This window comes from Ammospiza nelsoni, chromosome 1, assembly GCF_027579445.1.
Source record: "Ammospiza nelsoni isolate bAmmNel1 chromosome 1, bAmmNel1.pri, whole genome shotgun sequence".
Taxonomy (NCBI): Eukaryota; Metazoa; Chordata; class Aves; order Passeriformes; family Passerellidae; genus Ammospiza; species Ammospiza nelsoni.
The window spans coordinates 92,953,382-92,967,946 of NC_080633.1; the positions used below are offsets into that span (position 1 = coordinate 92,953,382).

A 14,565-nucleotide genomic window follows, 5' to 3' on the forward strand; every position below is an offset into this window, starting at 1 on the left:
ATTTGCCACCTTACCAGTTTTAGAAGGCATCTCAGCGATACAGTTAGCAATGATGGTTGGCCTTGCTGGCTAAAAACCTCCTATTTGTTTTTTATTCAAATACATACACCACCGCTGATTTGGTAACTGGAAAAGATGCCAGACAACTTGAGAATGTGAGCACTTTGCCAGGGTTGAACTGGCACCACCGTGTGGCCAAGCATATCCCAGCAGGAGTATTGCATTTGAGGTAAAGAGCATAAAATCAGCAGGGTAAGATTTCTTATGCTCTCAGCCACCAACAGAGTGCAACTTAGCGTCCATTTCAGCCTCAGAGCCCTCCTGCAGGCCAGCAATTGGAAGCAAATTAAGTGCATTTTGGAAACCACTGTTGCTTTATTTGGCAAGGACTTCTCATTATGCTTCATTTGAGACATAAAGTTGGAGGTAAGGCAATATTTGTATTGGATATTATTGTTCCCAAAGCAGAGGTTGAACCTCTCTATTAGGTCAGCAGTGATACCTTCAAGCCTGCCAAAATTTCTGCCCTGGTTTAAATACCAAATTCATCATGTCACCTCCCTAATTTGCACTTTTCAGAATCTCAGTATTTATAAAACCTGTTTTCAGATCAATGGAAATTTGTTGTGTGTGTCAATTCCTACAGACTTCCTACAGTCCATGGGATTGGAATTCAAATAGTTCTAAAGCCAAGCAGTTCATTGGGCTGAAGGAGCGATCAGTGGGACCACGTAGGTGTCTAACAGAACAAAACAATTTTTTGGCAAAGCTTTGGTGAGAGTAACAGGTCAAATTTCAAAACTCCACGATTTAACAGAAGCAAGATTCCTCCCCTCCCCACATAATAGCATGACACTAAACGTGTGGCAGGAATTTATATGGGCAATTCAGCTGGTCCATTCATGGCTTAGTACATAATTTCAGGGCATAACTCAAAGAAAAGAAAAGGCATCTGTACATGACCAAACAATGGGCAGAGTTTGAGCAGCTCATATGGCAACTTGTAAGTGCCATATAAAAAATAAATTATTACTAAATAGGCATATAATTTCAGTTTCAGGTTCTGGTCTCTTCAAGAACAGCCTCTTATAGCTGAGAATGAATATCTGAAGATTTGTGGAATACAATTAATCTCAAGTTCTGCTGAATACAAACCCACTTAAATTCTCTTGGCAAACATATTTGATTAATGAGGTGCTCTAACAGTTGGTTAGAGACTGAAGCACACAACTACTCTGAAGCTGGACTGAACAACAAAAGAGAAACAAACAATCTTAATCAACATTTTAAAAACTCGCCTAAATAAATTAAGGACAATCTACAAATCTATCTTGACTTATTTTTGTTAAAACAGAGACTTGTTTCCCTAAATACATATATGTCTAGTGTAGGCTTTGTATCTTGCCAGCTCTTCATCAAGAAGGGAACAGATTGTTTCTAGCAATTGGAGTGCTTAATTTTTTTTGTTTCCTGTTACATTTTTTGTGTGGCTGTTTTGACAGATTAGAAGGTTTGGCAAAAATACTTCTTGATTCCTTCTTAGAGAGGTTCACCGTCTGGTGAGATTCATCCACACACTCTCCTGAATACAATAGTTTTACAACCCACAGCCATGGAGTGCACAACCCTTTCCTGTTCCATGCTGTACATCCTATGCTATTTGCAGACTGTGCTGGACAGATTTCACGTGGCTTTCCACAGTGCATGTGTGTCTGGATAATGTAGTCTTGGAAAACTTTCCAACTTCGGTTTTACAAAGAGTGGGTGGGATTCCTACTTGAAAGTAGCTACTTTTCTTATTGTCAGGCACTTGTGAATGCTATGATAGAGGTGTCCAGAGTCTCAAGGGTAAGAGAAGTGAAGACCATGAGGGGAAATTGTTTGACATGTATGACAACGTTACCTCTTGAGACAGCTAAAAGCTGTCTTCACTTTGACTCCTTCTGAAAACTAGTCTTTTTTTTTTTTCTTTTTGACTTTGCAAGTTTTTAATTTGTTTTTAACATGACTGATGGTGTTGTCAGATGCCTAATCCCTTCACCATCAGAACAGTAAAATTTTCAGAGCCTCAGCTAGTACATTTCTATTTTATAGCTCTAGTTTTAGGTCCAGCAATCTGTCCACATTTCTATGTGCACCTTAGATATCAGAGAATCAAGCTGATCATCAGCACAGAAGTCAGTCTGTGATACCAGAAACAGAGGCTACTGCTAGCTTTCACTGGAAAACATATTATCCTATTTTTATAGATGGCAACCAATGGTCATCTTTCTTTTTATCAAATGAACAAAATTCAGGGAGAGTGATGATGAGTGAATACAGAGTCAAATATCTTGAGAAGAAACAGAAAAATAAAGTGGGAAGACAAGTAATTCTCTTATGAAAGCAACTAAGGTACATCAGACTTTTAAAAATAGCAAGGTAGCTCAAAATATGAAATCACAGGACTACCTATGTGGGACTTGTCTGGAAAAAAAATCAGTTAGGTGTTTTAAGATTTATATGTAATTCCTCTACTCACAGAGTAGCAAAATACAAATGTGTAGCAGTTTATTATTTCAATGTCATAATGAGAAAAGTACCTGAAAACATGATGCTACATGATACTACATGAATGTGTGGTTGTACAGTCTGTAACCACAGAGATTCAGAACAAAACTGGAACATTATAATGCAAGTGGGGAAGAAAAAGGAAGGAAAAGGACACATAAAAGCTACTGTAACTACAACCAGAAAAAAAAATTTGCAAAAGATCATTGAAAATACCTATGCAATCATACAAATACTTGGGAGACTGCTAAAATTTGGTACAGAGATGAATGCTCATTAAACAAAATTCAGCACAACACCCTCAGGTGCACTATATGCTCAGAAAAAGGCAGCCCTGAGCCACCCCTCTTTCTCTGGCCAGAGGGCTACAAGGGGAAAATTGCAACCCTGAGTAGCAATAGTTCAAAGTCTGAGGCTGAGCCCAAAGTCTGAGGGCTGAGCTCAGCCACACCAGGTGCACCTGCTCTGTAAGGATCACTTCTCTGAGCAGTGCCTGGGGAGGGCTGTGTTTTCATCCCTGCCTAAACACATCTCTGCAGTGTAGGAAGGAGCTTCGGAGAGAGGATTTGTGGCAAGCAGCAAGCTCCCTTGCTCTGGTGATAAAGCAGCCTGGGCCTTGAAAGAAGTACAATAGATGTCAGGATAGGTTGTTTGTCAAGGTAAGAAATGTCATCTGAGGAAGCTGTGAAAGGGTTCCACTGAGACTCCTCAACTACCGAGGAAGAAGGAAGATTTTAACCAGGAAACCTCAAACCTAACTTCTTCAGAACCCCAAGGATTTAGGAAGAATGAAAACCAACTACACAGCTTCAGCACCTGCATTAGCTCTGGTCCTGATGAAGGACATCATAGTCACAGACTGTCCTCCCAAATTACACGGAGCTGGAATGGAGGAAGTGCTCCTCTCCATTTCTTAGTACTAACCTCTCCTCAAAATCCTCTAATATGTTTCCTAGCCTACATGCAGGATCCAGAATGTACTGGCAGCTGTGTGGAAAGGGTAACTAACCATGCTTTCTGTGGAAAGGGAAGGTGAGCACCCATTCATGTTCAAATGCTGTGATATAGGCAGTCTGGGCAAGAGAAAGGAAAAAGGAAAACACATGTATCTGAATGAAACCCCCTGCTCATATTGCTGGTTAAAAAACTAACAGTGAACAGAAACATAAGGAAAAAATGCAGGAGGAAAAAAAAAATCAATACATGAAAAATTTATACTAGGCAAGAAATTAGATTACCTTCAAGGAAAGACAGCACCTGGAGCTAGATTCATGTTAATTTGGGGAGCATAAAGAAATTAATCACATCTTGTCTAGAAGGCCCTTGTTTTCCTTCATAAGAATACAGAGGCTGAGAACAATGGCCACCATGTATCTGGTACACATGCTTTTGTATGGAGTTAAGAAGGGATCATTTTGCCCTGTGTATCTTTTAAGTTCATTCCTGACAAAAAGTTTTATAGCAAATCCAGAAAAGAACAGGCATATTCTTCTTAAAATACTGCTGTATTCTATCTGTGGAAAAACCTGGAGAATATGCATCTATTCCTTGGCCAAATGGTTAACAAGAAAACACAATTACGTGAAAGTATTTGAATGCTGTAAGCTAGAAAAAAGGAGAGAGAAACAAATGGACATACTGTCTGAGGTGGCTGTATTACATATAAGAAAAGTCAAACACAAGAAAAGATAAACTCTACTACCAGAGTGAGTAATTGCAACAACAATAAAGGCAAAAGTAATTTCTCAAGCAATTTCAATTCCATCACATTTATCACTTTATAAAGCCAAAATATGGCAAGGAGATATATTACCTTCTAACGCCTGGTTTTAATTTACTTTCACTTAGAATGAGTGCAGAAGGTTAAGATAAATATTTTAATTGGTTAAGACAAATGTCTTCCCTATCCTTTTTTTCTGGATGGTGCCTGAACAATTGTCACAATCAGTCAAACTGACTCATCTTCCAGACCGCAGAATGCAATCTCAGAACAAGGTCCTTACTTCTGTTTACTTTTCTTTTGCCTCTACTGTTGTTATACCTTCCAAAGTGTTTTCACTCAGCAGAAAAACAGAAGTGCCCATAACAACATCCTTCTTTGGAATTCCTGCACTTTCTTCACACAGCCAATTTATAAGAATATTGAGCTTGTGGTCAAAAAGATCTATCTTCAGATTTCACCCAGGCCCTATTTTTTTAATCTTGCAGCAGCCCAGCATATTTTTTTTTTCTCTGTCATATAAAATGAGTTGTTATAAACAGCTCCCATTGTGATTGCTGGTTTTAGCATATTTAAGGAAGTGGCACAGGTACCACACTGTTGACCACAGCGAGTCCTGTGGTTGATAATGGCAGGGCTAACAAAGATGAATCACCAGCAGTGAAAGCAGGTCAAAAAAACCACACTTACACACACACACACACACACACACACAGAGAACCCTACTCAATCCAAAATGAAACTAAAAGGAACTCACTCCACCAGAAAGGATATCCAGGGAAAGATATAGGAGTGTAGCTGGGAATGTATGCCTTGTAATATACTCCACTTTGAACACATGCTCACAGTATGGACTTGCCCTCAGGAGTCATGATCTGAAAATACTTTATTGAATAATGTGATACTCAGATTTTTCAATGAAAATTTATGGTTTTGTTCATTTTTCTCACTGCTTCAAATGATGGTTGTACACCTTCCTGTAAAACAGGTTTTCAAACACCAGAAGTTCTTATGAATTCTTGTGGGGTTCTGCATTTCACATTTTCTTAACTCTTGCCCCACTAGAATAAATGATTGCCAGAGTAAAGATTATTTTCATTTGTGCTTTCCTACTATCTATCATTCTGGACATCCAAAATCTGTGGGGACTTTCATGTGAATGCCTTCATACAAATCACGTCCATCACCCCTCACTGACAGCAAAGGCAAGAAACACACCACCATTACACACAGGACAGAACAAAACAAAACAGAACAGTGCTTCAAGACAGGAATGATTCCCTTGAACTGCTTTCCACCCTACGAGAAGGAAAAGAGGGTGAGTCTGTCTTTTCTTCTAGCTAAGGAGAAATAATCAAGCTAGCTGCTACACCATCAAGTATTGCATAGGAAAATAGAGGGAGACTTTGCCAATGACTGGCTGGCTCACTGCATTTTGAGAGCTTTGTGAATTCTTAAAAAGCTCTTCCCCTCAGAATGACTTCAGGAGAGCAGCACACAGTGCTGGCAGCAGCATTTGAGCCTCCTGCTTGGATATTCTACTTCAATACAAGATGGACCTAGAAATGAAAGAAAAAGCACAGTGGTTTTTGAGGAAGATGTCACCTTCTTTTTGACTTCACAAGTGTCAAGGCTCGAACAACTGGAGGGCCATTCCACAACCATCCTCTCAGTCAGCCAGCCATTACTGTTCTTCAGGAGAGGTCTGTTACTACAGTGGCCCTCTTGCTACATCCTTCATTTTCACATCTTCTATGAAAAATAAGTTATGGACTGTATTAACCAGCTTATTTTCCCTAAGCTTCAGCATAATGATCCAACTAATAGCTGTCCATCACCTTTTGTCTCAATAGTAGAGAGCAACTCCAACCCTTGCCTTCATGTGAGAAATGGCAGATAGGAAGAGATAGAAATCAAACACTACAGCCTGATGTTTAAAGCTGTTAAGTTTTCTTATGAATTCCCAATGTAAGAATACCCAGAGTACCTTAAACTTCACAAGGATCAAGGGTGTTCTGAGAGGAAAAAATATGTTCACATTTTAGAACACTGTGCATGTGTGTGAGTTAAACAAATCAGAACTACCTACAAATAAACAATAGAGTTTTCCTCTTGGTGAACTATACCACTGTTTCCCTAAACATTAAGAGTCATAGTGTGTTCACTATCAGCCAGGCACCTATCCTGTCACTGTACATCCACAGTAGGAAACCCTCTTTCCAGTGCGTATTACTCGTAAATGTGCTAAATCAGACTGACTCTCTGCCCTTCTATGTTCTAAGGTGAATTAGGAAAGGGTCTGTTATAGGATGATACAGGCCATTCTTTTGTAATGGTCTGCAGTTTTCTCTCCCAATACATTTTCTTTTTATTTAGCACTTCCATTTTTATCCTGTGTTCTTCTTCAGCCATCTCACACTCTCTTTCTATTTGCTGAATCTTTGCCACATGAACTTCATTCATTTGGATTAACTGAAGTTGCAAAATCGACATTTGCTGATGATGTTCTTCCTCATGCATCTTTTTCAGAGCGCTTTCCTGAGATGCTTTACTTCTGTAGTTCTTATCTGCTGCTATTCTGACATCAGAACACGAAGGCTCAGGCTGGGAGGTGCCTTCGCATACTGGAAAATGTACCAGATCTTTGTCTTCATCACAAAGTTCTCTGTTGGACACAACAAATGACTCTGCAAACAAAAAGAAGAAAAAGTGTTATAGTATTCTTTTCTTCGTTCAAGAAACAGAAATGTGATAATATAAGTTACTGACATGTGCATATAAAACTTGCGCTCCAGTAGCAAAGCACAGCAGCCACTACATAATGCAGTTCTGCTGCAGAATACTAAGAGCATTATGGGCTGAACAGAACCACTTGGGGCTCTGTTGAAAGACCTCGAAGGTTATAGTGGGAGTTCAAAAGACTAAAGTGAATGCAGACACTTGTAAGTGGACACCTAAATTTAGGTGGCTGAGCCTGGAGCTAAACCTTAATGCAGCCATTTAAGCTAAATCCATATGTGACTTGCAATATTTTCTGAAAGATCTGAGTGTCAGGTGAAGCTGTGTCAACATGAATATCAAAAGATTGAGGAAATAGTAGGAAGAGCACTTTTTATTCTTTCCTTATCTCTGCTGCAGATGTTGTAAATACAGGAGTGTATATTTTTAGGAAAAAATCACATTATTCTAACTTTGAGAAGGCTCTACCAATTCTTCTGAAATAAAAGAGACTGTGCAGGGAACAGAATAGTTACCACTGCAAATGAGGGTCTCAAAATACATTCCTATCCAAATCCAAATGACTAGTTATGGTAAATACAATTATGAAAGAGACATTCTAAGAATGTTATCTAACAATGTAGCTGCTGTTGTCTTTTGAGCGAGAACAGTCTTCTGTGTGAGATCCTGTGTGAGACATAATAAAATTTGCAAGAAACTTGTAGCCACCCTCCCTCCTGGTATTGAATTATTCCTTCTGAGTATGCTTGCCAAACAAAGAAGAATGTAGTACTGAACTTTTTCAGAAAGGCCATTCTCCAGTGTGGACTGCAGCATGAAATATGGCTCCACATACTCTTTTTAGTTCTTGGAAACAAAGGAGGAAAGACCACTGGGAACTCTTGCAGCAGGCAATTGTGTATCAATTTGCTGCTGGTAGTTTTTGTTTGGTTTTTTTTAAACCAGCAAAATGATACTTTAAAAATTGTAACGATATCCTTGGGACTGTGCTCTGGAAAGCCAGCATGACAGCAACTGTGATGCTTGCCACAAAGCAGCAGATATGTCAAAAACAGATGAAAAAAATCTGTAAAAAACCTCACACCCGTTTAACTCCTGTAGGCCTTGGGAAATACACACAGCCTGTAATATCATAGCTCTGAAATGACTTTTTATATCCAGCAGTCACAGCTAAGTGGAGAGATTTGAAAAAGAATCACTGGCAAAATCACATTCAAAACAATACTGCTTGCATCATTACAGCAACATTTATACCTTGACTAGAAGCATCAGGCTGATATTCAGAGTCTTCTTCTGGTGGGCTCTGCAAAAAGTACATTTGCTCAGGCATTATGCTTCCAATCTTCTCCTTCCCTACGATGTGAGTATTTATAAGTGGACTAATACTTCTTTTTACCTTCTCCCGCCTCTCATGTGCCATTATCTTTTTTGTCCGTGCCTTGATATTTTCCCAGCATTTCTTTAACTGTTTGAAGTCTCGCAGTGATACACTGGGCTGTGAGTTATATTCATGAGCCAGAGCTTGCCAGGTGCGTTGTTTCAGAGCAATAGTTCTTGCATCGCTTTTTTTACATTCCAGCACGTATTTGTATTTTTCAACTAATGCAAGCAGCACACTCTTCTCCACTTCTGAGAAGTACTTAGCAGGCTTTATTATTTCGTTTTGCATTTTCTACTGTTTCTCCAAGAAGCCAAAATTCCTACAAAAACAACAATGAAAGAAAAAAAAAGAAAAAACCAAAATAAACATAAGTTAGAACTGGTTGCAGTATCAGGATTCTGAACAATTTTGTTTTCTAGAATAGCTTGTGAATAGTTCTAGAGTGCATAATGGAATGATCAGGTAAGATAAAATAAAATTACATGCTGGTTTGTGTTGCCACTTTGGTGGATACACAGTGCCAGAAGTATACTATAATGAATAGTTGTCTTTGTTACAATTTGTCTGGATACAAAATATTCAGTATTTACTTAGTAACTTGCTCTCAATATCTTGTTTTCCTGTTCATTGCACTTTTTCACTCCCAGAAAGTTTTCCAAGCCCTCAAGTTAGGAACAAATTTCAAAACTCAGCTCTCGCTAGCTTCAGGTTTATGTCTGAAACCACCTTCAGCATGTCTGGGTTTTTTGGTTTTTTGTTGTTTTTTTTTTGTATACAAAATACCCTCTTCTCTCCTTGCTGATTGTGTATAATAATTTCTCCCATCTCTCTCCAATATTTGAAAGATGTATGAGCAATGATAGCAAGAAGTTGTCCTTTTAAAGACCTGTTAGCTCTGTTCTCCCCCATGCTCCATGCCTTCCTGGCTGATACCCAACAGGCATCAGGATCCTGACCTGTATTACAATATGGAGAGGCAGCAAGAGTTGCAAGGAGACAAGAAATAACAAAAGAAACCAACCACTTGGAAGGCACAGGTCCTTCAACCTTGACTGATGGCCCTGCATGTGTGGTACTTCCTTCCACTTGTGCTGCTGGTCACTCAGGAGCCAACAAACAGGCTGAAAAGGGTTTTGGCCTTAACACAGCCACTGCTATACACTTACACCATGTCAGCAACCACCTCTCTTCTGAAGCCCAGCACTTACGTAGTCAATAGGAAAGAGTTAACAACATACGGCTGTGAAATATATTTTATTTTTGCTTCTTCTATCTTTTCACACTTTTCTCCCCCTTCATTTCTGCTGTAACTGTGTAGCCCAAATTACTTTTAGATTTTGGGCAGAAATGCTGCCTAGCTCTCATTTCTTTTGTTTTTAATCATTAAACCCAGTGATACATTTATAAGACAACTGGTTCATATTCCCAACAGTCTAGGACTTTCCCAAAATGAAATTTCTAGTCTTTTGCCTATTGTTTCTACTACTTCTCTCATAACGTTCCTTGATGGTGCACTAGATATCACCATCAGGTTTCCTCTTCTCAACATATTTTTCCTTAACTCCACTGCACTAGGACTTTGTGCCATCCTTGTAATTCCTTTCCTCCAAACATCTTAGTACTTACAGTTATTCCCATCTCTTTCAGTAAAGGTAACTACTTCTATTTATAAAGAAAGCTAACAGACAAGACCATATCACAATGAAAACCTAAACCTGACATAAAAACAGTGGCTCTCTTGAGTAGCCCATAAAATATGGCAAAGCCCAGCTGTCCTGGTTTCAGCAGGGACAGAGCTCATTTTCTTCCTGGAGGCTGGTACAGTGCTGTATTTTGGATTTAGAGAGAATAATGCTGATAACACATGGATGTTTTAGTTGATGCTCAGTGGTGCTTATTCCAAGTCAAGAATTTTCAGTTCCCCATGCTCTGCCAGAGAGCAGGTGCACAAGAAGCTCTGAAGGAGCACAGCCAAGGCAGCTGATCCAAACTGGCTAAAGGGATATTCCATACCATAAAATGTCACATTCAGTGTATAAATGAGGAGGGAGTTGGCCGAGACCTGCAAGTGGTGAGCAATTGTATTGTGCATCATTTTTTTCTCTTGAATTTTCTTCCTCTCTTTCTCTCTCTTTATCTCCCACTCTCTCTTTTCCACTACAAGTATTATTATTGTTACTATATTTTATGTTGTTTCAATTATTAAGCTGTTCTTATCTCAACCCACAAGTTTGACCTTTTTTTCTGATTCTCCTCCCCACCCCACTGTGGGCAAGGGGTGAGCAAGCAGCTGCACAGTACTTGGTTGCTGGCTGGGGTTAAACCATGATGCCAGCAAAACAAAGGAGTCAAAGAACAGGGGACACAGTGGAAAAAGCCTGGAATAGCAAAACTGAAGCAAAGTGAACAGAAGCCAGTAACAGTCTAGGTCAAGTCAGCAGCTAAGTTGTATCCCTACTGAAAAAGGAGCAAACACTTGGTTTGTACCTTCTGTCAGTGCTTGTCTGGGTTATTTCTGGGCACCTATGTGGGTCCTGCATAGTCACAGTTCTGCTCTCTTACCAAATCCTGGTGCCACAAGGACATGGGAGAGCTGAAGTTTTTGCAGCAAACAGGATCTAGGGGACTAAGGCAAAGATCCATAGGAAAACAAAATGCAATAGTGCTACTGCTCATAGGAGAGCTAGTTTATTTTACATGAAAGCAAAAGGAGGAAGAAGAAAGAGAGTTGGGTGGCTGAGTTTAAGGAAGACAGTTTCTTGATCCAGCATTTCCTCTGTCACACTGTGTCAAGTTATTTTTTATGGCCTGTGAAAACTTAAGTCACCCCCCACATTGGTGACAGGAACTCTTAAACAGCTATAAACCCAAAGAACAAACTAGGTGTAAGTAAAGAAACTTCTTTCATTGCATACCAGTCATTACAATATATAGGTCTAATGGAGGTGTACAGCTGCTTCAGGAATTCCTCAAATAAAACACAAATTAGGAGAAAAAAAAAAAAAAAAGTAGTTAGGAAATTGACATCCTAGCAAAGATACTGAAAACTGGCAAGTTCACTTCATGAAACCACTCTGAAAACATGTCAGATAAAATAGACCTAGAATGGAATAGAGTGTATCTACTAATCCATTTCACTTCCATACTTATTGCACCATTCCAAACCATTCAGTTGCTTTGGACAGATGCTGAAATGAAATTCTTGGGACTAAACATTGGTTCTGTATCTTAATCTCAATTCCACCAAGGAATGGGATGAAATACAGTCCCATCAGCAAGTTGTGAGTTCCAATACCTTATGATCCTGAAAAGCCAGGATCACTCCATGTGATCAGAAAGGACTGATTCTACCATCTGCTGATACATGGAAATCTTCTAGTTTTGAAAAGGTGAGAGAGCCTCAAATGAAAAAAAATCACTACATGTTTATGTTTAGAAAATCCCTTTATTTAGAAAAACAGGATTTTCAGAACTTTGGAGAGTACATTCAAAAAGTTAAACAATGTTACCTGGATTCCAGGTGCTAAATATCTAGCTCCACAGACTAGCCATCAACTGGGTCAGTAAATCAGTGATCAGCTGATGTCACTAAATATCTAAAACATTTACAAATATGACTTCTGATATATTAACACATTATGTACTAGAATAAAAGCTCATATTTCATAGATGGAGCAAATTTAAGTATAATTTTCATACCACATTATCATTTACTTCTATTATTTTTACTGTTGGAGCTTCTGAGATCCCCAGCTGTAAGTTCAAATCCTAAACATTAAAGAATGGAAAGATAAGTCCTACTCTGAGAAGAATATATTGGGCTTTCCTTCCACTAATCACATTCCTAGTAATTGTTTCCTAAACAGACACATTGCACTTGTGTCCTTTCTTTCTGTGAAGAACCCAGGATTATGATCTAGAATGCATAAAGGAACTCAAGAACTGGTGTGAGCAGTCTAATACATAGAAGAAAAGAGTTTTGGAAGACTCTTCTCAAGATCTTACATGCTTAACCTACTTTCTTCAATGTATTAAAGCCCATTTGCAATGAGGTGAACAAGAAAGCTCTCTGAGATGTCAGGACAAGTTAGAATAGCAAGAAGTTGTGTCAGAACGCCACCATGTATTTATATTCACCTCTTTTTTCTTTATGCATATTATTCACCTTCTTGCAGCCCACTGGCTCCTCTGCAGAATATGAGAAAGGACTCACAAGCCCACAGAATTTCCATTTTGAGGCTAAACAGTCCTTCCAGGACATATGCCTGGGATATATTTTAGCAGGAATCTGTGCTGAAATAAAAGTAGTTTATTGTGCATAGCTCATCTCGTAAACTGGATTGATTTGTGTGGGCACATGAGGACAGCTGCAGAGTAAATTCTAAGAAACAAAGACTGGAAAGCTTCTCCCACTCTTACAGGTGCCTAGGCTCCAAGACACATACAGCAAGAAAGCCTTTTATCCTAAATATCTTCCCCTGGCATGACTCAATTCACAACTTGCCTTAAAGCAGTGTCCTAAGCATTTGTCCTCTCACACAAACCTCTATAGCTTTAAGATAACAGAAGCATCTCTCAGCTCCTCATCTTTACTGTGAAATGTTGTGCAGCATTCTTCTTTTAAAGGCTATAGGAAATGTGATGTGATCTGCTCGAAGAATAGCTTGGAAAAAAAATTACAGAAGTTAGGAAAAGCACATCTGTTCATAAATATGTCACACACATGCATTAGTTTGCTTGCACACATCTAAACAGACACCCAAGCTCCAATCAGTTGCAAAGAAGCACAGTAAAAGGGAAAAAAAATCGGTTTAAGTTGGCATGTGTGAGCATTTGTAGTCCATGAAATGGTTTTTTAGGCACATGAAAATGCAGAGAAAAAGTTATGGTGGAAGACTTATCCCAAAGGTTAAAAAGATTACACTAACCAAACACAAAGAAAAGAGTTTGTTAGCAAACTGATCACTTATGGGGTGAAAATGAAATGCACTGACCAGTGTGCCAACAGAATTACTACCAGAAATATTCAAAGATTGATAAAAATAAAATGTATGTTTCTAACTTCAATTGCAGGTGAAGCTCTAAATATAACCAGTAATTAACAACACTGGAAATCAATCACAATTCTGTCCTTTTCATCCAGTGCTTGAGGACGAAAGAAAGGCATGGAAATGCAATGACCCAAACTAGCCACAACAGGTTTGTCTTTCATTTGAATGACAGAAGCAGCAGTAAACAGTGTTCTTCTTCCTCAAATGTTTCCTTGGTTTTACTCACCAAGCTTCCATCAGTGTTCCAGGCCTGACCCTGCCTACCTTGAGACTTGAAATCACTAGGTAATTAAGAGCACATTGCAAATATGAATGAGATCTATGCAGACAACGTGTTTTAAACAGATTTTTAAAAACCCCACCTCCTTGGGTGCTTGCCCCCTACGCTTTAATACAAAATAAATAGTTATCATGGATCATCCAGCAAACAAACAAGATCATCTATTAGTAAAATTCACAGTAATTTACCCAAATGTTTCCTGTCACATTTTATATAGTTATACACGGAAATGTATTAATATATATATGTACCGGCACCATATTACACTATAGATATACACAGATTTTAAGCGGGTCATCCCGCTACCTATGGGAGGACATCCAAAGCACTTCCCGCAAGCAAGGTAATGGACGCAGGTTGTTATTCCGAACGACTGCCTGAAATCCACCAAAAATAGGCACAATACAGGAATCCTACCAGACTCTCCCGCACCCGAACTTCTCAAACATTAACTCGAGCTTGGTGGGCTTTTTCTAATCTCCTCGCTAGCTCCTCTTCTGCCTGCAGGAGGACGGAGAGCGGGTCCGGGCTGCACAAAGGCGGCCGCTCCCCGCCGGGCGGGCGCGGGGGCTGCGGCGCGGTGCGGGCGCATCAGCCGCGGCGGCGGGGGGGGCTCGGCCGCTGGCACCCAGCGCCCGCGGGGACCAGCGCCGGCGGCGGGGACAACCCCACCCTGCGGCCCCGCGGCTCCTCGTAACAAAGCGCCTCTCGCCTCCTTCCTTCCCTCCCTCCCTGCTTCCCCGCCTCCCTCAGCTCCCCGCCCGCAGGCCGCCGACACCGCTCCCTCCAGCTCCCCGCAAACTCCGCGCTGGATTCCCGCCCGCCGCGGCGCCGGCCTCTCCCG

At 40.0% G+C, this 14,565-nt stretch overlaps 1 protein-coding gene across 2 annotated transcripts; it reads right to left on the reverse strand.

Annotated features, from left to right (window-relative positions):
* Positions 1–5,138: 5,138 nt before the first annotated feature.
* Positions 5,139–14,428, reverse strand: MSANTD3 (Myb/SANT DNA binding domain containing 3). Of its 2 annotated transcripts, XM_059487201.1 has the most exons (4): positions 14,139–14,428; positions 8,406–8,709; positions 8,264–8,312; positions 5,139–6,957 (listed from the first exon to the last, which is right to left on the reverse strand). In XM_059487201.1, the coding sequence occupies exons 2-4, from the start codon at positions 8,676–8,678 to the stop codon at positions 6,548–6,550; spliced, it is 732 nt and encodes a 243-aa protein (XP_059343184.1). In that variant the 5' UTR covers positions 8,679–8,709; positions 14,139–14,428; the 3' UTR covers positions 5,139–6,547. The 2 variants fall into 2 exon arrangements, with proteins under 2 accessions (XP_059343184.1, XP_059343178.1); XM_059487195.1 differs by having other exon boundaries at positions 8,264–8,709.
* Between the last annotated feature and the right edge of the window lie 137 nt (positions 14,429–14,565).